The 25,907-nt window shown below is 37.7% G+C and overlaps 1 protein-coding gene across 8 annotated transcripts in view; it reads left to right on the forward strand.

Annotated features, from left to right (window-relative positions):
* The window catches only part of LOC105223892 (acyl-coenzyme A diphosphatase NUDT19), a 196,091-nt gene that overhangs the window by 46,816 nt on the left and 123,368 nt on the right, over positions 1-25,907 (forward strand). For 6 of the 8 annotated variants that reach the window (XM_049445859.1, XM_049445861.1, XM_049445860.1 and 3 more), the window contains exon 2: positions 18,154-18,647. In XM_049445859.1, coding sequence (XP_049301816.1) covers positions 18,154-18,647 — 494 coding nt within the window. Of the gene's footprint in view, positions 1-1,453; positions 16,337-18,153; positions 18,648-25,907 lie in introns of those variants that run through there. The other 2 variants (XM_049445864.1, XM_049445858.1) reach the window with 2 other exon arrangements.

Raw genomic sequence — 25,907 nt, forward strand, 5'->3', positions numbered from 1 at the left:
AGTGTTAAGAGTAAACTGCTATAGTGTAGACGAGTTGTAAAATAAAGAAATTTTGTTGAAGTGAATTAAACGGCATTGTTTGTCAATCCAGAGATACGAACCTAGTAAAGTAAACTAGTAAGGAGTAAAATCGCATCAATATGTATAACGAGGTAAATTGTTGAGTGTTTTTTGTTTTGTTTTCTACGCTATTTAGTACTAATTTTGCCTTTGCCCTTATACAATTTTGGTTACTGCTTTGTTAATCAGAAGAGATTTGAGGGAAATTTTCGCAAGTAACTGCTTGATTTCCTTAATTTTTTTTTTAGTAAATGTGTTTGAATACCCTAAGGTAAATTATTACATTGGCAATAAATTAATATTATTTATTTAGCATATGTACATGTATATATTGATATATATTTGATACCAAACTGTGGTCGGTTTTTGCCGCAAAATAAATTCAAAAGTGGAGCTGTTTGGTAACCGCTTTTCCGCTGTTAAAACGGATTTTATAATAGCATATAAATCGTATTTTCACATCCATATATATGTGCTTTAAAATAGATTTAATGAAATGAAATAAATACGCTCACTTCGTTTTTCCTCAAGGGGGCGTTTTATGCGCTGTAGGTGTTTGCAAGCTTGGACGTTTTGTTCCAATTCCTTTTCCACTCCTGAAGTCTGCTGGATACGAAAACGACCTATAATTTTTGTTGTTTATTAAACTGCTTCAGTTTTTCGTGCCCGTATCTTTGTTTGACCTTTGTTTTTATATATGTTTTGTTACAAGTTTTCGCGCCCGATTGTCCGTGTGTGGTTTTTATTGTTTTTTGTTAGTTGCAATTGTTCTTTATATTTTGTTTTAAATTCGCGCACAGTGTTTTTGTTAAATTTTCAACTTTGTGTCACTGCACTTTTTTTTACCGAAATTGGTTTTGTTTTTTGTCACTTCACCATTCCGTACGTATCTACGAATAAACATTTGTATGTATTTGTATATGGGTATTTTGTGGGTTTTGAATTTTTGTTCTAGTTGAGTCACTGCATTGTTTTATTTTTTTTCACTGCACTCTGTTTTTTTTTTTTGTTTGATGGTTCACCACTGCTATTCTCACTAGATTTTCTTTTATTTTATTTCATTTATTTCGTTTCTATTTGAAAATTTAAGCGAGTGTTTATGGGTGAACTCTGTGACGAATTGCGTAAACGAATGTATTAGCGTAGGTATCGACGCGGCGCAGTGGGTAAGCGAATGTTGATGGTCGAAATGTATGTATCGAACGAATTGCTTAGAACCAATTGAGTTGAATTTACTCAGGGGACCATCCTTTATGCTGAGTGGGTGGATGTACAAGTGTGGTGAGTTGTCTGGTGTGCGAGTGTGGTGTCGTCAAGTATTAGTGTGTGCTAGTTTTTCCGGTTTAAGTGGGGGGATGCTTAACTCATTTAAACACTTTTGATTTTTTTTCAGACCACCAGGAGACTCAGGATCAATGTCATCAAGATGCGCCATTTTTTTACACCTGTCTCTTTTTTTTGAATTGGCTTTTAAATAAACACTCTAAACTTAGCGACTTGAAAGATGGAGTCATGTGTAGAAGTTCACGCAAGTGAGGAAAGTTCTCTGATCGCCATTCACTTGGGAGTGGCCAGAAACGATTCTTTTGCATATGACTCAAGCAGCTCACGACTTCCGGTCTTTGACCAAGTATCCTCTGGGTAGCCTAAGAACATCCGTTTGAAGGCGAGCTAAAGTGAGAAGGCGAAACATCCCCTCCATAGGGTTGTGCGCTGGGTTTGGGACCCGCCACGTAAAAAAACACTCCCAATGAAAAGGAACAACAAGCCTCGGATGAGTGACCCCCCTTTTGATGACGACCATGGCAAACGAAATAAGGACTACGAATTGAGGGCATGCACCTGGAATGTCCGATCCCTTAATTGGGAAGGTGCCGCTGCCCAGCTGGTTGAAGTCCTCGTGAAAATAAAGGCTGACATCACCGCCGTCCAAGAAATGCGATGGACGGAACAAGGACAGAGACAAGTAGGTCCTTGTGACATTTACTACAGTGGCCATATAAAGGAGCGCAAGTTTGGTGTTGTATTCGTGGTGGGAGAGAGGCTCCGTAGCCGAGTACTATCATTCACTCCGGAGAATGAACGTCTAACCACAATCCGCATCAAAGCGAGGTTCTTCAACATATCGCTGAATTGCGCCCACGCCCCTACGGAAGAGAAGGACGATGTGACCAAAGATGCCTTTTATGAGTGCTTGCAGCGCACTTATGAGAGATGCCCCCGCCACGATGTCAAAATCGTGCTTGGCGACTTTAACGCCAGGGTGGGCAAAGAAGGTATCTTTGGCACTACGGTCGGTAAATTCAGCCTCCACGACGAAACATCCCCAAATGGGTTGAGGCTGATCGACTTCGCCGGGGCCCGAAATATGGTTATCTGTAGTACTAGATTCCAGCATAAGAAGATACATCAAGCTACCTGGCTGTCTCCGGATCGGAAAACCACCAACCAGATCGATCATGTTGTGATAGACGGAAGACACGTCTCCAGTGTTTTAGATGTGCGTGCGCTCCGAGGTCCTAACATCGACTCGGACCACTATATTGTTGCAGCCAAAATTCGCACCCGCCTCTGTGCAGCAAAAAACGCACGCCAACAAACACAAGGAAGGTTCGACGTCGAGAAGCTGCAATCACAACAGACAGCCGAACGTTTTTCTACTCGGCTTGCACATCTGCTCTCTGAGAGCACTCATCAACAACTCGGTATAAGGGAACTGTGGGACGGCATTTCAAACTCCTTACGTACAGCTGCAACCGAAACCATTGGTTTTCGGAAAGTGCAAAAGAACAGCTGGTACGACGAAGAAAGCCGCGTCGCAGCGGAGAGAAAACAGGCTGCCTACCACGCAACGTTACGATCGACCACAACACGTGCTGGATGGGATAGATACCAAGAGTCGGAGAGAGTACCGAAACGCATTTCTGGACAGAAAAAGAGAGAAGCCGAAATGCGTGAGTATAAAGAGCTTGACAAGCTGGCCGACAGGGGTAATGCTCGAAAATTCTACCAAAAACGCGGCGGCTAACAGAAGGTTTCAAGACCGGAGACCCGATACCCAGAGCTTACTAAAATTATGGAGGGAACCCGATTCCCCAATCGATGACGATGGAGCAGACGTTGCATTGTCCGACCATGAAGAAGTTCGAAAAGCAATCACCCGTCTTAAGAACAACAAAGTGGCGGGGGCTTTGTAAAATATGGTCGGATGAAAGCATGTCCAATGATTGGAATTTAAGTGTGCTATGCGCAATCCATAAAAAAGGAGACCCCACAATCTGCGCCAACTACCGTGGGATAAGCCTCCTCAACATCGCGTACAAGGTTCTATCGAGCGTATTGTGTGAAAGATTAAAGCCCACCGTCAACAAACTGATTGGACCTTATCAGTGTGGCTTCAGACCTGGTAAATCAACAACCGACCAGATATTCACCATGCGCCAAATCTTGGAAAAGACCCGTGAAAGGAGAATCGACACTCACCATCTATTCGTCGATTTCAAAGCTGCTTTCGACAGCACGAAAAGGAGCTGCCTTTATGCCGCGATGTCTTAATTTGATATCCTCGTAAAACTAATTCGGCTGTGTAAACTGACGTTGAGCAACACTAAAAGCTCCGTCAGGATCGGAAAGGACCTCTCCGAGCCGTTTGATACCAAACGAGGTTTCAAACAAGGCGACTCTTTTTCGTGTGACTTCTTAAACCTTCTTCTGGAGAATTCGAGTTGCAGAACTAAACTGAGGTACAATCTTCTACAGTGGCGGACAAAAGTCTACATACACCCCGTGTTTTCTTCGATGTGAGAGTACAAAAACTTTTTAGAAAAATGTGTTGATACAGTTTTATTCTAATCTTCTTTCTAATAACAACAAACTTAAAAAATCCATTAATTAATATAAAACTACAAATTTATGGAATAAAAACTCAAAAATTGTGTTGACAAAAGTCTACATACAGTACAAAAATATCTTAGTTCAGTGCGAAAAATTGTACAAAATGCTAGTTATTAAGACGTTTTAGTATTTAGTTGGGGCCCCATTGGTATCTATAACTGCTTGAAGACGCCGTGGCATTGATTCTGCTAAATTTGTCGACGCTGCAGATGTAATGCTGTTCCAAGGTTTCAATATGCGCTCTCAGAGTATAGCAGAGCTAGAAATTTGGTTCCCACCACCACCACTTTGAGGTGGTGTATTTAATTGCCTTGGAGTATAATAAAGCAACCAGTCCTTAACAATTTGCGCCGCATGCATCGGATCGTTATCTTGTTGTAATATCCAACCGGAACCGAGCCCTAAATTATCCACCAAAGGCTTCAAATTATGTTCCAACAGATGCTTATACTTATAACCGTCCATTTCATCTTCAATAAAGTCCAACTTTCTAACTCCAGAGGCCGCAACAGCTCCCCAAACCATTACGCTGCCGCCACCGAGCTTCACAATTGATACTACGTTCTTCGGTTCAAGGGTGGCGTTAGTTTTCCATCAAATTTTACCCCTTTAATCACTACCAAAAAGAGTGAATTTAGAATCATCTGTAAATGAAACTTTTTTCCAAAAATCCATTTCCTTTTCTTTGTGTTTTTTGGCGAACTTTAAACGAAGTTTCCGGTTTTTTCAGAAATAAAAGGTTTCTTCCATGGTGTTCTACTGTGGAATCCGTTATCGTTTAGAGTTTTTTTTATTGTTCTTGGTTGTATACTCATTTGTGACGTACTTGCTATGCGTTCGGCTAAATTTGGAGCATTTTCTTTTGAATTTTGGTCTACTTCGTTGAGAATCAGGCTGACGTATCTACGAAATTGTTTTTTGGGCGTCCACTGCGGGGTTTATTTTCGTTGGAACCATTATTTTTAAAGTTTTTTAAAATTGTCTGTACTGTTGCCCGACTCAAGTTTAAAATTTTAGAAATTTCACCACATGATTTTTTTCTTTTCTTTCTTTTATCGCCAAATTTCTTACATTAATTGATATTTCATTTCGCCGAGCCAACTAAATTCAATAAATGGCAAACAATAAACAAATTCAGTCCTATCACGCAATCCATCGTAGCAAAGCTACGAATACGAATGTCCGCTACGAGTACGAACAATTTGCTATCATTGAATTCATGTGAATTCGAAACTTTTGTTGCCAGACTTAATTTTGAATTTTGACATTTCGAAATCAGCTGTGTAGAAGAAAAAATAAAAATTAGGATTAATAAAAGTGAAAACGTTTATATTCAAATTGATTTTACGAACAAAAAATATGTATTCGCTAACGTTTTTATTTATGTTGCTTGAGGAAGAACGTAAGAGAAGTCGGCGTGATATAAAAATTCACCGAAAATCACTGAGGGACAGGAGTAACCCTTTCGATGTGGATGAAACAATGTACAGTTCATAAATTCATAAAAATTCATTGTTAAATTTTATTAAAATTATTTTTCTAAAACAGGTTTATTAAAAACTATCGCTTAAATAAGGCGGCCTTTACGTATGTCCTCGATGTTCTAGAGAGGAATGCAAGTTCTTCAAGATTGTCGTACAAAAATTCCGCTAAACTTAAAAATTTTCCGTTCCAAGTGAATTCAGTGAACGCAACTCTACGAATTTCGAACTTACTTTCGGAAATGTTCGAATTGTACGATAGCAGTTTCGTAACTTTCCCGAAAAAACACTCTACGATGGATTGCGTGATAGGGCTGATTGAAATAAAAGAAAAAGGCTAACTGTTGGATTTCTTACTTTTGCACTGCACGGATCCAAGAAAAACGCTTTGAAATGTTCAATTCAAAAAGACAAGAAGAAGTAGTTTATTCAAAAGTTAAAATGCTAGAGAAAGAATGTTCTGGTCTTAAGGTTTCTTACAATACTAAAAATCAGGGTTACTCAAAAATGTAAGTTGCTAAAGGGTTGCATTTCAACACGCCACCTCAACGAACATATTTGAGCATTACAAGTAAATATATTTAACTCAAGTTCAATATTTTATAAAATTTTTCATGATTAGGTCTGGCTAGGTTCTTAGTAAATATGTCTGCAATCATATTACTAGTGCTGCAGTAATTAAGTTCGATTTCGCCACCTCGATAGATATTTCTTATAAAATGATATTTAATATCAATGTGTTTACTTCGAGCGTGGTATACGGGGTTCTTGACTAAATTCATAGCGCTTAAATTATCTCCGTTCACTATCATCGCATCCGGGCATTCGAGTTCCATTTCAGTTAATAGCTGCTTCAAGTAAACAGCTTCTTTAACAACGCATGCTAGCGCCATGTACGATCGTATTCGGTTTCTGTGCTGCTATGTGCTACCGTCGTCTGCTTTTTACATTCGTATAAAAACACTCCTCCGGCTAACATAACTGCATACCCAGTATACGATTTCCGATCACCTGTGTCGCCACCCCAGTCGGAATCCACAAAGCACTCAATTGGTTTACCGGTTTTGTTATACCTCAGTTACATATCTTGTGTGGTGCATAAATACCTTAATATGCGCTTTGCTGCTGATAAGTGTTCTACATGTGGATCATTGTTACGCTGTGCTAGCTTACAAACCGAGTGCAAGATATCAGGTCGCGTGCACACAGCTAGATACATAAGTGACCCGCTGAGTGATTGATACTGCACCTGATCTGCTTTTTTACAATTCTGGTCATTACACACAACTTGGTGTCCTGGATCTAAAGGAATGGCGATCGGTCGACATTTTTCCATTTGGTACTCGCGCAATAACCTTTTAATATGTCCCTTCTGACTAATGGCAATAGCTCCAGTTTCATCATCTCTCTCAACCTCCATGCTTAAAAAGTGCTGGACTTGACCCTTACCCACAACCTCAACTTTATTTGATATCATATCCTTTATATGTTTTAAGTGACTGTAATCCGAGCTGGCAATCAGTAAGTCATCAACATAAACGGCTATAATATTCAACTGCTTGCCCCTGTGCATAACATATACGCACGGTTCACACTCACACTGTTTGAATCCTATCTGATTCAATATGGAATCTAATTTCATATTCCATTGGCGACCGGATTGCTTAAGGCCATATAAAGCTTTCTTTAACTTTAAGCAATGATCAGGATAACGCTTATCCACAAACATTTCTGGTTGATTCATATAAATATCTTCAGACAAATCGCTATTCAAATAAGCGGTGGATACATCCATTTGATGTAAGTGCAAACGGTATTCCGCTGCTATTGCAAAAATCATTCGAATGGTATTGTAACGTACGACGGGTGAAAAAGTCTCGGTATTATTTACACCGTAAATTTGCGAACATCCTTTCGCAACCAACCTCGCTTTAAACCGTTCTACATTTCCATCCTTATTTCTTTTTGCTCTCTTGGTAACTTCACAAGTTCCCAAGTCTTGTTCTTCAACAACGATTCGTATTCAACTTTCATTGCATTGTACCAATCGCCAGAAAGTTCACTTGATAACGCCTCACCTACTGTATCAAGTACTTTAATATTGTCATACGTCAACAAGCTTAAGTAATTATGCTGTTTTTTCGGTCTACCGCATCCACCAGTACGAATTAATCTAGGTCTACCTGGCCCACGTTTAAGCTAAGTTAAGTTGGTTCATCTTCAGCAGACTCGAAATCGTCATCACTTTTCTCTGGCTGCATGCCACCATCATCTACAACTTCATCTTCGTTCGCGTTATCGTTTGCCTCATCAACTTGAATGACAGGTACCTGAACCATCTGCTCATCATCGGAAACGTGAACATGTATCGGATTCAATACGTCTTTGAAGTGTCAGAATATCCTACCATAATATATTCTTTACCCTTTGGCTTGAATTTGTCTCGCTGCCGTTTATCAAGTGCCACTGCAAATGATGCAAACGCTCTTAAATGCGCCACCGTTGGCTTATGCCCATGCCATGCTTCATAAGGCGTTACACTATCTAACGCTTTGGTTGGAGAACGATTCCTCAAATACGCGGACGTAGATACCGCTTCACCCCATAACGACTGTTCGAGACCTGCACCCAGCAACATACACCTTGCCATTTGAAGTAGAGTGCGATTTAACCTCTCAGCAGCACCATTTTGCTGTGGCGTATACGGGACCGTAAGTTGCCGTAAAATGCCATTCGCTTTTAAATATTCATCAAAAATATTGTTGACAAACTCTGCCCCATTGTCGCTTCTTAATATCTTTAATTTCTCCCCAGTTTGACGCTCTGCCATTGCTTTAAATTCCTTGAATTTTTCGAACACCTCGCTTTTGTGCCGTAAAAAATAGACGAATATATAGCGCGTTTTATCATCCATGAAGGTTAAGAAGTATCGGCCCAATACATCGGCTGCATAATTTTGTGAGCTACTATATGGCCGCTGAGTGCATTTACTTGACATGCACAAAGCGCAGTTGACATCAGTCGGTATGTTAATCGGAAGTCCAAACACCATCTGCTTATTACTAAGCTGCCGTAAACTTGCGAAATTCAGATGGCCAAATCTATTATGCCACTTCATCACGTCGCCAGCAATTTTCCTCGCAAAGAACAATTTATTTTTATTTATTTCAATTATCTCTCTGACCTTTTGTGCACATAATTTTATTCCTCCGTGCTTGTTGAAGATCTTCGCCGTGTTTCCCTTGAATTCGACAATGTAGCCACTGTTAACTGCTCTGGCAACTGACACAAAGTTGCACTGTAGACTCGGCACGAACAAAACATCTACGAGAGTCACATCAAACTCGTTTGTTCTCAATCGAACAACACCTCTGCATTTTGCTAATATTTTGTGTTCCGCCGCTAACATAATTGATTCTTCACACGGCTCGAACTCATCAAACATGTTGCGGTTACAACATAAGTGTGAAGAAGCGCCGCTGTCAACGCACCAAACGTCGTTGTGTAAAATTCTGCTACTAACAGCAGCAGTCCGTTTCTTGTTACATTTTGGTGCGAAGAATTTTCTCGATCTTTTTCTTTACATTGTGCGGCGAAATGACCTTTTTTGCCACAACTGTAACATTTTAAATTTGATTTTTTGCTATTGTCATTGCGTTTGCTTGCGGTACTTGCGCTGTCGTTCGATTTTGCATGTTCAAAATATTTTTTTCTTGCGTTTGTGTTTGCGTGTGCTACGAAAGCTTGCACGCTACCCTCGGTATGCTCAGACTGGCATGTTCCACGTCGCTCGCCTTCTTCTATTAACTTAATTTTAACAGCAGTGAGATTTGGTAGCTCATCGCGAGACTCCAAAGCAACCACCAAACTCTCAAATGATTTCGGCAGACTCGTAAGAAGCATAATAACGAATAAATCATCCTGGAGACTCACTCCAATTTCAGCAAGCTTCTCTGCGACTGCCGTGAACTTGCAAACGTGTTGCTGGACACACTCACCGTCATTCATTCGAATTCCAAGTAACTGTTTGAACAAAGTTACCTTTCTCACAGGCCCTTTTGGTCTATGCACTTCTTGTAGACATTTCCACGCCTCATTCGCCGATTTGCAGTTTTTAATGTGGCTTATCTGCATAGGCGTAATGCTGAGGATTATTGTTGCTTTTGCCTTATCATCTTTTGCCTTCCAAGCAACACAGCTTTTGCATCGGCATCTTCTTTTGGAGCGGGCAATTCTCCGCACGTAACAGGAAACAACTCTTGATGGACAAGCACACTTTGTAGCTGCAAGTTCCATGAGTCATAATTGGACTCATCCAATTTTTCTATCTTAAAAGCGACGAACTCATATTTTTTATTAATTACTTAACGCGATTTACTAGGCTCCCAGGAATTTGCACCTGGGCCCATAACCTGTTGGATTTCTTACTTTTGCACTGCACGGATCCGAGAAAAACGCTTTGAAATGTTCAATTCAAAAAGACAAGAAGAATTAGTTTATTCAAAAGTTAAAATGCTAGAGAAAGAATGTTCTGGTTTTAGGGTTTCTTACAATACTAAAAATCAGGGTTACTCAAAAATGTAAGTTGCTAAAGAGTTGCATTTCAACACTAACGTTACCTTACTGTTAATATAACAATGTACAAAGTATGAGGTTTGAACTGTTTGTAGACTTTTGTCAAAGCAATTTTTGAGTTTTTCTTGCATAAATTTGTTGTTTTATTTTAAATAATGAATGTTTTTAGTTAATTGCTATTATAATAAATATTAGGATAAAACTGTATAAATACATTTTTCTGAAACTTTTTGTACTCTCATATCAATGAAATAGGGGGTATATGTATACTTTTGTCCGCCAAGTGTACAGCTTCTGGCGTATGCTGATAATATTGACATCATTGGCCTTAACAACCGCGCCTTTGGTTCTGCTTTCTCCAGAATGGATAAGGCAGTGAAGTAAATGGGTCTGGTGGTGAATGAGGCACCCATGTCACTGTGGACAGTCCTAACTTCGAAGTTGTTGATAATTTCGTCTATTTAGGAACCAGCATCACCAACAACAACGTCACCTCGAAATCCAACGCAAGATATCTCTTGCCAGCAGGTGCTACTTCGGACTAAGCAGGCAATTGAGAAATAAAGTCCTCTCTCGACGAACAAACACAAAACTCTGTAAGTCACTCATTATTCCCGTCCTGCTATATGGTGTATAGCAGTGTTTCCCAAAGTGGGCGATAACGCCCCCTTGTGAGCGCTGTAGGTGTCAAGGGGGGCGGTAAGAGACCCAGGAAGAAAATGTGGGCGTTGTGTAGAGGCCTGGGGGGTTATTTGCAATTTTATTTAGCTAGGAGGCCTCTTAGACAACGACTACATGAGCTCTCGACTCTCAACAACAACTTGTGAGCATCAACTAATATGATTAAAAGATTGCTCAAACTCGGTTCTATATTTCTCTCCGCGTAGTTCATATATCTCTCCTATTTTACTGAATATAGAAAAAATGAAAATCATGTCAATCGGTCGTTCCGTTTCATAACGGGGCATCTCGACAGGATAGAATTTATAGAATACTAACTGTCAAACGTATTGCTATTGCCATTGCCAAATCTGTATGTGGGCATTTGCTATCATAATATAATCATTTGCGCAAAGGTGTAGGGTAGGTAGGTTCGAGCTGATGTAGCGCTTACTTTGAGTTCTTGAAAAATTTATTTTATCACTTGCGAAATGACGTCGGGTAGGTAGCTGATGTAGCGCACGTTTTGAGCTTTTGAACTCCTTAAATCTTTTATGTGGAAAATAAAAAAGGATCTTTATCCTCTCTTACACATGTAGTTCTGGGGAAAATAAGATAATATGAAAAGGAGAAAGGTCCTTTTTTCACAAATGTATTTCTGGGAAAAATTAAATAATACGAAAAGGAGAAAGATCCTTTTTTTACAAATGTATTTCTAGGAAAAATAAGAATTCATATTTTTGGACTACTATATAATAATTGTGCTTCAGTATTCCTATATAAACAATGTAATATTTATTTTATATTCATTTGTGGTTTTGCGCATAATAGATGAGCATTACTTACGCTTCCTTTACACTACTCGCGAAGTTAAACGTATTTCTCAAAGCAAAACAATGTCGGAAGTAAAAAAGAAGAGACGGCAATACTGTGCGGAATACATTAAATTCGGATTCATTGAAAATCCCACAAACCCATCCTCGCCTTTGTGTCTTCTATGTCTAAAAACATTTTCGAATGAGGCAATGAAGCCTTCAAGACTGCAAGATCATTTGAATAAAATGCATCCAGATAAGAGAGACAAGAATATAGCATATTTTCAAGACCTAGAGAAGAAGCATAATACTCAGCAAAGTGTAGCAAAACTATTTTCGGCGGCTGCTAAGCAAGATGACGACGGACTTCGAGCTTCGTACAATATCTCTTTGTTAATTGCTCAAAAAGGCAAACCACATAACATCAGAGAAGAGTTAATATTGCCAGCAATAAATGAAGTAATAACTAACTTCATAAACCGGCCGCAGATATTATCCAAAAAATTCCTTTGAGTAATAATTCTGTGCAAAGACGAATTGATGAAATGGCTGAAAACATTGAAGAATCATTGTGCGATCACCTGACGACAAGCCAATTCTCAATTCAGCTCGATGAGTCCACTTTACCAACTAATGAAGCATTGTTGTTGTCTTACGTGAGGTTTATTAAAGATGAGAAAATATGTGAAGAACTATTATTTGTTAGAAATTTAGAGACCGATACAAACCGAAACCATATGCAATATATTGGAAAAGTTTTGCGATGAAAAAGAAATTCCTTTGAAAAATATTATTTCAATTGCTACGGATGGCGCTCCGGCTATGATAGGGTGCCATAAAGGCTTAATAGCGCACTTAAAAAATAAAATTCCAGATGTCCTTGGTGTACATTGCGTTATTCATATACAACATTTAGTTGCTAGAAATTTAAGTGAAAAACTATTTCAATCACTGCAATATGTCATCAAAGCAGTCATTAAAATCCGCAACAGCTCTTTGAATGATAGATTATTTCATCAGCTTTGTGTTACTAATGACGAGGATTTCAATCGTTTGTTGTTTCATACTGAAGTTCGTTGGCTATCAAGAGGCAATCGTCTGACTCGATTCTACAACCTGTTTGACTCTGTTATAGAGTTCTTGAAAACTAAAGATACAGAATTTCAAGACAAGCTCATAACATCAAAGAATGTTCAACGACATGAATCTCCAACTGCAAGGCGATAAACTAAATTTAATTAAAACAAAAAACGTCGTTGCTGCTTTCGCAGCCTTCTACACAAAAAAAATCTGGGCAGACGTGAGTTTCACAATTTTCCGAATTTATCAGTATCATGCAGTAACGACGAATTGTTTGCCTACTGCCAACATTTGGAAAACCTTCACATTGACTTTACCAAACGATACCAGGACATTTTGAACTTGGAAATACCAGACTGGGTGTTGGATCCGTTTTCAAATGTCAACACAGCAATGTCACCTCAGCTGGAAGAAGAACTTATAGAATTGACAACAAACGAGGAAATAAAAATCAAGTTCAAAAATGGTTACCAAGAATTTTGGCTACAAAAACCGATCTCGCAATTGTACCCTGGATTGTGGTCAATCGTTCAACGATTCTTAATAGCATTCCCATCGTCATATTTGTGTGAACGTGGATTTACTGCTATGACAACACTGCTTACTAAAAATAGAAATCGTTTGCTTGTTACCGAACGTGGCGACTTGCTACTGTTCTTGAGTAAATTGGAACCTGATATTAACAAACTTATTAAACAGCATCAGATTCATCCTTCACATTAGTTTTTATATATGGATCGATAATTTTAGTTTTATTTTTAATAAAAGATTCTCTGTTTTAATACTATAAAGTTGTGTTTCAATAATCATTCTTATTGGCAGGTGGAGCCCGTAAGAGTTAACTTGAGACCTAAGCGCCGTTGTACGTTACCTACTGCGCTCAGGTTTCAAGTTGCTGGTTATAGTAAAAGTTTCGTTTAGAATTCTCCGTTAATATACATATGAGTATATAGGTAACAATAATTAATTTGAAGTTACATATATTGGTTTTTAAATAGGTGAAAAAAGGGGGGCGCTAAAAAAATATTTATTCTCAAAGTGGGCGGTAGACAAAATAAGTTTGGGAACCACTGATCTAAACGTTGAAGTACATTTGATTCGATGCATAGAATAGCTAAGCTATTGAGTCTATTTGCACTCATTGTAGAACGTAAGTAGTTTTTAACTCTTTTCAAACACTTCCTACTCTGTCTCCCCTCTTTTTTTTTCTGCTAGACAAATAGAAACCAGCATTTCACTGTCTGAATTCGAGTTCGTTGCATCTACCGTTAAGGGTAAGTCGCCGGGGCAAGATAAAATTTCTTATCCAATTATCAGAAATATGCCGAAAAGTCTCAAGCTCCGATTGGTAAAGCTTTATAACAAAATTTTCAATACTGGTGTCTACCCCCAATTTTGAAAAACGTCCTGTGTTATACCAATACTTAAACCACACAAATCCTCCGATGAACTTGCTAACTATAGGCCGATTTCCCTCCTTCCATGTATGGGCAAAATTTTGGAAAAGATCGTGGCAAACCGCTTGATGTGGTATGCTCAGCGAAACAAGTTCATATCACCGAATCAAGTCGCCTACAAAAAAGGTCAAGGCACGTTAGACGCTTTAATCCAACTTGACTACTTCATTACTAACGCTTTGTCCAGCAAAAACCACGTGTCCGTACTATCTCTGGACTTCCACAGAGCTTTCGACAAAATTGGAGCCCATATTATTATTCGACAACTTAGAAAATGGAAAATAGGCCAGAATATGATACGTTTTGTTACCAACTTTCTCACAAACAGAAAACTCAAAGTCAACGTAAATGGTTTTCTTTCTTCAACACTCCCGCTTTCTAATGGTACGCCGCAAGGCTCACCTCTTTCAGCCTTCCTTTTTATCATTGCTTTCGATGATATTAGTAGGATGATAAAAAATTACAAAGGAGTTGAGCACCAGATCTATGCTGACGATGTCCTAATCTACACAAAAGTCTCTGACGTTAATTTAGCTCAATCCTTATTTACTAATATACTCGCCAGAATTGAGACTTGGTCACTGGAGTCTGGTGCTTCACTTTCTTTAGACAAAACACATATCCTTCATGTATGTAGGAAACAAAATTGCAACCGTATTTCACTTACCCACAACCAAACTAACATCGAATGTAAAACACAGCTGAAATTACTAGGATTAATTTTTGACTCTAAGTATAATTTTAATGCTCACTGTAAATATGTCAGAAACTCGTTAATGACACGCTTAAATATTGTTAAATATCTTTCGTCTAAGCATTCATTTATTCATCCGAACACACTAATCAATGTTGTCAGAGCTTTGCTAACTTCAAAAATAGATTATGGGCTCCCCATCTATGGCAATTGCTCCAATAGCAGTATCAACCTTTTAAATGCACCATACCATTGCGCAATACGGCGAAGTCTCCGGGCGTTTCCAACCTCGCCAATAAAAACGATAATGGCTGAATCTGGTTTACCAACTATTCAAGAAAGAATTATAGATTCTTCGCTCCAAATTCTTGCGAAAACGGCTGAGAACACCAACCCATTACTAAATACAACTATCACCCATGCCACGAAAAAAAGAAAAATTCCAAGAATACAATCGGCTATTTCGAGATGCTTAAGTTTCGCTGAAGAAAATAATATTTTACGTAACGCAACATGCAAATTCACCACACGACATCCTCCCTGGCTGATCAATGATAAAATCCTACAGAATAAGCTTATGTTTTTGTCCAAGCAAAACACACCAAACGTAGTCTTTCAACAAACCTTTGCTGAACTGGAATCTAATTATACAAATAATGGCTGGAAGCTATTGTTTACGGATGGCTCCAAGTCCATCGATTCCACTTCGTTAGCAGTTGTCACTGCCACAGGAGAAATTATTTGCAATTGGCTTCTCCCCTCAACGAGCTCTGTATTTACCGCTGAGGGATCTGCTATCCTTCACGCAGTTAATCACGCAAAAAAGACTAAAGGAAAGTTCCTCATCTGTACAGACAGCAAATCGTGTATGTCTGCAATAACGTCTCCTTCCAATCGCAATCCCATAATAGAAGTTATCAGGGACGCGGTCATTGGTGCCCCTCAGAAAATCCAAGTAATGTGGATCTCCGGCCATGCTGGTATTTCAGGCAACCACTTTGCAGACCTCGCTGCGAAAAATGTAGCCAGGACTCCTGCCTTAACATACTATGCCTCATCCAAGCAAGACATTTCTAACCTTATTAAGCACAAAACGCATCAAAAAAACACAAGCGAATGGAAAACATTTAAACACCACTACGCGGACATAAACCCAGCCAGAAATCGAATGATCTACTCGTCAACAGTTCCAACTAGCGCAATGAAGACATATACTCCATTAAGGATTGGACACACTATCATAACACACGCCCACTTACTATCGGGTAAAAGCCCATCCATTTGCCCCCTTTGCGAGGACACCGCTTCTATCAAACACTTACTCACACTCTGTCCGATGCTTCACTCAACAGCCCACAACTCTTTCAACATTGATCTCATAAAACTACTAAGTGAACCTTCAGAAAAAAACGTTATGATTGTTTATAGATTCTTAAAAACCAACGATTTGTTAAAACATATTTAAGCAACTTACACCTTTACTAACCCTTAGCAAATAGAACTTTTTACCTAGTTATAATTACAAGGCGGCTGAAGGCCTCGTAGCCAGTGCTGCGTTTATGTATTTATATAATAAAACTTCTTTTGTTATATGAATTATTATAAATAAATAAATAAATAAAGGGTGATTTTTTAAGAGCTTGATAACTTTTTTAAAAAAAAAACGCATAAAATTTGCAAAATCTCATCGGTTCTTTATTTGAAACGTTAGATTGGTTCATGACATTTACTTTTTGAAGATAATTTCATTTAAATGTTGACCGCGGCTGCGTCTTAGGTGGTCCATTCGGAAAGTCCAATTTTGGGCAACTTTTTCGAGCATTTCGGCCGGAATAGCCCGAATTTCTTCGGAAATGTTGTCTTCCAAAGCTGGAATAGTTGCTGGCTTATTTCTGTAGACTTTAGACTTGACGTAGCCCCACAAAAAATAGTCTAAAGGCGTTAAATCGCATGATCTTGGTGGCCAACTTACGGGTCCATTTCTTGAGATGAATTGTTGTCCGAAGTTTTCCCTCAAAATGGCCATAGAATCGCGAGCTGTGTGGCATGTAGCGCCATCTTGTTGAAACCACATGTCAACCAAGTTCAGTTCTTCCATTTTTGGCAACAAAAAGTTTGTTAGCATCGAACGATAGCGATCGCCATTCACCGTAACGTTGCGTCCAACAGCATCTTTGAAAAAATACGGTCCAATGATTCCACCAGCGTACAAACCACACCAAACAGTGCATTTTTCGGGATGCATGGGCAGTTCTTGAACGGCTTCTGGTTGCTCTTCACCCCAAATGCGGCAATTTTGCTTATTTACGTAGCCATTCAACCAGAAATGAGCCTCATCGCTGAACAAAATTTGTCGATAAAACACATTTCGAACCGAACACTGATTTTGGTAATAAAATTCAATGATTTGCAAGCGTTGCTCGTTAGTAAGTCTATTCATGATGAAATGTCAAAGCATACTGAGCATCTTTCTCTTTGACACCATGTCTGAAATCCCACGTGATCTGTCAAATACTAATGCATGAAAATCCTAACCTCAAAAAAATCACCCGTTAGTTTTATTTTTAATAAAAGATTCTCTGTTTTAATACTATAAAGTTGTGTTTCAATAAACATTCTTATTGGCAGGTGGAGCCCTTAAGAGTTAACTTGAGACTAAGCGCCGTTGTATGTTACCTACTGCGCCCAGGATTCAAGTTGCTGGTTATAGTAAAAGTTTCGTTTAGAATTCTACGTTAATATACATACATTTATAGGTCACAATAATTAATTCGAAGTTATAGTGGTTTTTAAATAGGTGAAAAAAGGGGGGCGCTAAAAAAATATTTATTCTCAAAGTGGGCGGTAGACAAAATAAGTTTGGGAACCACTGGTGTAGAGGCACGGACGATGACAACATCTGATGAGTCGAGGTTACGAGTTTTCGAGAGAAAAGTTCTGGAAAAGACTTATGGTGCTTTTTGCGTTGGCCACGGCAAATATTCGCGTCATATTCTACGTATGAACGAAAACACTCCAGCTCTGAAAGTATTCAACTCAATATCCGTCGGGGTAATCAGAGGAAGAGGAAAACCTCCACTAAAACATGAGAAGAATTATGGAAAGAATATATTTAACCCACGAAAAATGGCATTTCTTCATTAAAATAAAAAAAAATGCTTTTTTTAACTGCATCATTTATTGTTGAAGTGGATTCAAGAACAAAAATTTTAAGGTATTTCCCAACAAAATTGTACCATGATTTCAGAAAAGCCGCTTTACAAATTCATAAACTGTAGAAAGACCACGATTTTTTTTTTCAAAAAATGAATTTTGGTAAATTATTCATAATAAATTAATATTTAAGTCTATATATTTTCTTTGTAGTCCAAAATTCTCAATATTATAAATTAATAAAGGAACTATTTAAAGGTATTTTTCTACAAACATATTTCCAGATTCTACTTTTTGAACGATCCACGAACACGGCTTTTGCTCCTGGACACTGCGTCTTTCCTGGAGGAACTTTTGAGGAGCCATCAGATGAATGTCAAGAATGGATGGATTACTTCAAAGAGTACGGCGTAAGCTCGAATCAATTAGATAGACTTATTGTCAAAGAGCCAAATACTAAGAGAACGAATCCACTTTTAAGCACTGGTAAAATTTTCTCGCGTGAAATTTCTTTACGTATAACTGCTTGTCGCGAAACATTTGAGGAAGTTGGAATTTTATTCTTTCGAAACCATAAAACACTTAAAAAATTAAGTTCAACACCTACTTTTGGGGAAGATTTTGAGGATGTCAATTTCGATCGAGTCGGATGGCAGTTTGCCGTTCATAAAGACGCGAAACAATTTCTTAACTTATGCCGCAGTCTGCATGTAGTGCCGGACCTATGGTCCCTGTACGAATGGTCTTTATGGCGTTCACCGTTCACTGCGGAAAAGAGGTTTGTTGAAATCGGTTTAATTACTCAATACAATATTTTACCATAGTATCTATAATTAAATAGAATAAATTCATTATTTTATCTTTATCCCAAAAATTCCTCAGTAATGACGAGATTTAAATGTACTATATACATAAATATGTGCCTATGCGAGGACTCCTTAGCTGATTTTATAATTACAGTGGTCGTCTGATTAACGATTATCTTATTGATGTTTCCATATTACGAACGAAAAGAATTTTGCTTATTCGATATTGCGAACAGTGCTAAAACGTAATTAACTTAATACGTCTTTATTCATTCGATAACTGTTATCCCTTAAAATTTTTCTTTAAATCAGAGCTAAATAAAAACTTTAATAGGATTGCTTCCAAATGTATTATTTTGCAAGTTTTGTCACATAAGTAAACAGCTGACTCCAATATTGGTTTTGCGCCTACTCGAAAAGACGATAATGATGATAACGCCTCTGCTCATGCGGCGTTGCTTGTGCGCTAATATTTGGCCAAAAACAACACATTAGTTATGTATTCACCAAATCTGGCCCCTGTGCCGTTTTTGATCCCAAAACTGAAGAGAAATTATAGATATTCATGAATAAATAAACACTTTTTTAAGGAATAAAAAATTCTCAATACCTTTTGAACAAACCACGTAAGCAATTTTTTTAAATTGTTCATTCCTATTAATTATTAATTTCACCTAATTGGGAAGGTGCCACTGTCCAGCTGGTTGTTGTCCTCGTTAGAGTGAAGGCTGACATCACCTCCGTCCAAGAAATGCGACGGACGGGACAAGAACTGAGACGAGTAGGTCTTTGTGTCATTTACTACAGTGGCCATATAAAGGAGCTAGTTAACAAACTGTTGTTTGTCGCGAGTAAAAGAAATTATATTTATTTGGGCAGTACACTTATTTTAGTGTTGCCTTTTTTATTCACAATTTCTTACTGATTACATTTTATAAATGTTTAATATCATCACTTTTTATTGTAATGATTTTGTGGAGATCATTCATTATTTTTCTGAGGAGTTGAATTTTCCTCTTGAATATGAAGATTCCAAGATCCAAATCAAATGTATCTGATTAGAATTTATTTGTCATGATGTTAATATGCGGGAATATACACCCGTCTTACAATTGTTTTGGTTTTAATTTGCTAATATGCGGGAATATACACCCGTCTTACAATTATTTTTGTTTTAATTTGCCTGTATTTTAAACAGGACTCATTTGTATTTTGCCTGTTTTATAAATACAGGACTTTTTAATTTGGCCGAGCTCTTCATCCGGCTCGAAGGACCAAAAAATGTTTGATTTGATTTGTCAAATAATGGCCTCAAAAAAGAATTTGTCATTCCTTACCACTGGTGGGGGGAAATGAAAAGTCTTATTTCGAGTGATAATTTATTCATTCCGATTTTATTTGGTATATACTATTTTTGAGTTCTTAGTTATCTAATTAAACATATGTATATTTACGGCACACCACATGGGGTTGTTTTCAACTGTACAATACAATACATGTGTGTGTGTTTAATGTTATCTCTTCTGTAAATTTATGACTTGTGTCCCATATATTTTTATTATTATTTAGATGCACATTGCATTTAAATGCATGTGGTTGTTTATGTACATACGTATGTATGTATGTATGTTTAAAAATATATATTTATTTTTAATTGTATTTCGGTTTTGCTGATAAGTATGCATGTTCAATGATATTTGAACAGTCTGCGTTCGTATTTGTTTGTGAGACAGATTTCACAGTCTTGTACTTCTTTTTTACAAGCGTGTTTGGCTAGTAATATTTTAGAGAAATTATTGTTGTAGTTTCTGTGTGCACGTCTGTGTGTGTCATTTATGATTTGTTTTCGTTGTTCGATGTCGGTTATGTCGTCAACCATGTTATGAGTTAGAACGATAGAGGCATTGGGAAATGTGTTGATAATGTCATAAAATAATAATTGTTCGTCTATTTTTATAGCGTTTACTACTTTTGGTTTGATTACATTTTTTAATATGTCCAATAGCTCAGTCTTAGTGTTAAAGAAAAGTGTATGTCTACTGTAATAAAAAATATTTTGCGATGATATTTGGGCGTGGTTCCCATCTGATTGTTTTATGATAATTTGATTTTTAAAGCAATTTAATGGTTGTTTTACACGTTTGATTTTTTATATAGGGGAGCTTTGTGCTGAATGTTGGGAATTATCAGAATTAGATGTGTTATTAATTTGTTGGCGGGAAAGTGCATCGGCAACAACGTTCTGATGCCCAGGTTTGTAAGTGATTTTAGCACCATATTCTTCGATGCAATTTTTCCATCTTTTTAATTTTGTATTGGGGTTTTTTTCTGATATGGCAAAAATTAAAGATTGATGATCGGTGTATATAGTTAAGTCTGCTATGCCGTATAAGTAATTTCGGAGTTTCTGTAAGAACCACACAATTGCGAGTAACTCTTTCTCATTTGTATAGTAATTCTGTTCGGTTTGACTAAGTGTTCGTGAAATAAATGATATTGGTTTTTTATTTTGTGATAATACAGCTCCTATTGCAAAGTTACTAGCGTCTGTGGTCAATTCAAAGAGTATGCTGAAACTTGGTTGGAAAAGTTCGACCTGAGCTTGAAGTTCTTCTTTTATTCTACTTAATGCTGCTATTGCAGGTTCATCTAATTTGATTTTAATTTTTGCGCTTTGATTTTTTGATATTTTACCGTTGTCTCCTCTGAGAAAAGTGGTAAGTGGTTTAACAATGGCTGCAAAATTTTTTATGAATTTTCGATAATAGTTTGCGAGACCTAGAAAAGATCTAAGCTCCTTGAGTGAGGTAGGAGTGGGAAAATCTTTTATAGCTTGTATTTTTACGGGATCGACGGTGATTTTATTGTATTTAATTATGTGCCCCAAGTATTCTACTGAGTCTTTAAAGAAGTGTGACTTTTCATTGGAAATCTTCATGCTAGCTTGATGAAGTGCATTTATAATAATGCGTATGTGCTCGACATGCTCTTCTGGGGAAGAAGAGTAAATGAGAACATCGTCTATATAAACATACGCAAATTTTCCAATATATGGTCTCAGGATATCATCGATACACCTTTGAAAAATTGACGGAGCATTTTTCAGTCCAAAAGGCATGCGAAGAAATTCATATTTGGCTCCATTTACACTAAAAGCTGTTTTCTCTCTGTCAGATTCTTTAATAAGAATCTGGTGAAATCCAGATTCCAAATCTAAAGTTATAAATATTTTTACCAAGATTTTGTATAGTCGTAGCTACATCAGGTATGGGGTATCTATCTGTAATAGTTTGAGCGTTTAGCTTTTCAAAGTCTACAACCATTCTCCGTTTAGGTTTCCTTTGTTCGTCGGTACCTTTTTTAGCAACTGTCCAAATGGGTGAATTGTACGGACTTTTACTAGGTTCGATTATTTCACTTTCTAAAAGTTTAATTGTTTATAAAATCATTATCAGATATAGGGTACGGATATTGTTTTGTCCAGATAGGATCTTCGGATTTCGTCCTAATTGTGGCTTGTACAGTGGTAGTAAATGGTAATATTGTGTTAGTACCTTCATTTTGTTGCATTATTTTTTCAATTTCAGATCTATATTTTTCATTGCTTGCTGTATAATTAATTTTTGGCAAAATTTCTCTTTCTTTCTTGGCCCTATATTTATAACTGAGCTTATACTCGAAAAGGTTAATCTCAGCTTTAACTGTTCTGAGTCCCTGTGCGCCCAGAAGCATATCAAATTCTTCTAATGCATCAGTTTCAAAAAATGTAAGGAAATTATCTAACACTGATATTATTTTTTTTGATTTTGATATTGAGAAACCATGAAGAGTTTTTACTTTTGTGCGTTTGATTGGAACAGACTCACCGATATTACATTTGGTACTTATGTAATTGTTTGTTGCTCCAGTGTCGATGAGGATATTAACTGCTTTGCCTGTATCCCTGCAGTGGCGTTGAAAACACGGCAATTGATTCACTCGCTTGAGAAAAACGAAGCCCGTCTTATATTCATAATCGTCACTTTGTTTTGTAGCAAGTGATCGTAATTCATCGCCGCCATGTTGTAGTGTGAGAGAGCCTAGTTCTTCTTCATGTATTTGGTTTACTCGTTGTACCTTCTCTGCTGCGTTGTAGTTGCGAGATGAAGGATTTTGGTGCCTCTTCTGTGTATCTCCTCGAAATGGGTTATTTGGAGGTAATCCTTGTATTTGACGACTATAGTTGTTTAGTAAAGGTGCAGCGTTGAAGTTGGTGGGCCTCTGTATTGCTGTGAGGAATCTACGTCCATTGGTTGGCTCTTTGGGGTGGGTGCACTCTGTGTATATTGCACTTGCACGTTTGGTTTATACTTCGATACTTCAATTTTTGTTAGAGCAGGATTCAATGCCCTGCTGACTTCGCAATGAAATTCCGCCAGCGTAAGTTTGTTTTGCGTAATCCCTTTCATTTCGCCTAGTAAAACGTAAAAAGGTATCTGGTCCGCATACGTGTAGTCGAGGCGATTTATGATTGAGTAGAAGTTGAACTTCGTGTTGTGGGTGATTAAAATATCGGCTGCTTATCCTTGATTATTATTATTATTATTGTCAGTTTATTTAGAAAGTAAATTACAAAAATAAACTTAATACTAAGGTGCTTGCACAGAAAGCGCCATCGACCGGTGGTATGTTAGACGTAAAATTTAATTACGTATATTTCAAACATCGTACAGACTGTTACTAAGTCTTAAGATATTCATTAAACTATATACATTTTGTTTAGTAAATATTTTAAGTAGTTCTGGGATTAGGGGTAAGTTCAGCTGTTCTTGTACTTGTTTTATTTTGTGGCATTCTTCGGTTATGTGTTGTATGGATATTGTTTCCAGATTACACAGCTTGCATAAGGGCGCACTAGTTTTCTGCATTAAGTGTTGGTGTGTAAGTAGAGTGTGTCCAAGCCTCAGGCGAGTGAATTTCTGTACGTATATCTTTTTGCAGTCGTTGGGGAATAAGGTTGGTTTTCCTATGGTGTTAAATTGTTTGTAATGGTGTGTGTAGTTTTCCCATGCTTCTAAACGTTTGTTCTGTAAATGGTGCTTAAAGAAGCGATTTAGGTCGGATTTTGTTGTGGTTTGTTGTTCTTGAATTGGTGCACGTATTGCGAAACGCGCTGCTTTGTCGGCTTCTTCGTTGCCTTTGATTCCTATATGTCCGGGAGCCCACATTATTTTTATTTTGTTTTGGAATTGGATCAGCAAATCGCGGATTTCTGCTATTGTATTATTGCGGTGTAGGGTGTTGCAGATTGCTTGAATGGTGGACAGCGAGTCTGTGCAGATGATGTGTTTGCCCTTTTGGGTTTTACATATTTTTATGGCGGATAATATGGCTTCCGATTCCTCTGTGAATATGGAGCAATATTCCTCGAGTCTTGAGAGTTGTAGCGTTTGGTGGTTATTGGCTATTATTGCAAAACTGACTCCTGTGTTAGTTTTTGCTCCGTCGGTGTAGTGAAATTTCCAGTTTTTATATTCATTTTGTATTTCCAGAAATAACTGGGTGTAAACTGTTGCACTTGTATTGTCTTTTTTTTTGTTGGTTACAGTTTTAATTATGCTTGCTTTACTGAAACTCCACGGGTGTTTGGGTGCGTACAATAGTTTTTGTTGTAGTGTAATTCCTTTGTTTGTCGCGAAGTTTATGATTTTGTGGATGGCAGTTGGAGACTTGTTATTAGTTTGTTTTTGTATTTTTTTGAAGTTGTAAAAGTGAGGTTGTTCCTTCACGTTGATTATTTCGTAGTATAGCTTCGCTGTGACTTCTTCAATTCGTTGCTCTAAGCTGGGTATACCAGCTTCTGTAAGTATGTTAGTGATAGGCGTGGACGTAAATGCTCCTATGCAAAGCGAGCTGCCGCATGGTAAGTTGCTTTTAGTTTGTTTACATTTGCTTTAGCAGTACGTCCGTATATAGCTAGGCCATAATCTAATTTTGGCAAAAAAATGGCTTTAAAGATGTTTATGATTGTATTTATGTGGCAGTTGCTGTGAAAGCTTGCCAGACGTTTTATTAGGTTTAACCTGCTTGTTAGATCTTTCTTCAGGTTTTCAACGTGGCTTGACCAGCTTAACTTTTTGTCGAAGGTTAGCCCTAGAATTTTTAATTTGTCGACGTAGCCGAGTGTTGTATTGTTGAGTGTTATGGTTACGGGGTTGCATGTTGTTTTTCTGCAAATGTGCAAAGCTTTGCACTTCGTGGTTGAAATTTTCGCTCCACTTGTTAGGCACCAATCATTGATATCCCTATTTAGTTCGTTGAAATTGTTGCGAAAATTTTGGTCTGATTTGTATTTCGCTGTTATGTATAGATCGTCCGCATAGATGCAGTGCTTGAAGTCTTTGTGTTGAAGTATAATTTTGTTAAGTTTTTCGAAAGCGATTTGAAATAAAACAACTGACAGTGGGGATCCTTGTGGTATCCCGTTTTGCAGCGTGTAAGTTTCGGAAAAATGTCCATTGAGCAGTACTCTAAACTTTCTCTTTGTCAAGAAGGCTGTTATGTATTCTACTATCTTTTTACTAATCTTCCATTCGTGAAGTTGCATTCTAATTGTGTGTATGCCTACTCTGTCGAATGCTTTCTCGAAGTCAATGGATATCACTGAAATATGGTTACTAGTTGAGTTGATAGTGCTTTGTTTGCTACATAGTCTATAAAAAGGAGTGCATCCGTGGTGCTTTTGCCATTTTTGTATGCTAATTGATTTTGTGACAATAGTTTCTTTTTATTCATTACCCAGGTGAGCCTGTTTGCTATTATTTTTTCCATCAGTTTACTGACACATGAAATTAGTGAGATTGGTCGGTAGCCCTCTAGAGAATTTTTTTCTTTTTCCGGTTTTGTGAGTGGAATAATCGTTGCCAATTTCCATTCCTGTGGGATGATGTTCGGGTTTAGTATTTTATTATAGAGGTTTAGAAGCCTTCGTGTCGCGACGAGAGGAAGGTTTTTTATCATTTTGTAGTTTATTTTATCGTGACCTGGGGTATTGCCTTTTAGTGCGTTTAGTGCAGTGTAGTATTCTGATAAAGTAATGTCTGTTTCCATTTTTTGTACGTCTTTGTTTTGTCCGTTGGTGATGTATCCTGTTGCATTGTGTGCATATTTGAGTTCAATAAATTTTCTGTCGAAGTTGCTGTCACTTGCATATGACGACCATTTTTTGGCAAAGGATTTTGCTATGTCCTTAG

The sequence above is a fragment of the Bactrocera dorsalis genome, chromosome 1, assembly GCF_023373825.1.
Source record: "Bactrocera dorsalis isolate Fly_Bdor chromosome 1, ASM2337382v1, whole genome shotgun sequence".
In the NCBI taxonomy this organism is placed as follows: Eukaryota; Metazoa; Arthropoda; class Insecta; order Diptera; family Tephritidae; genus Bactrocera; species Bactrocera dorsalis.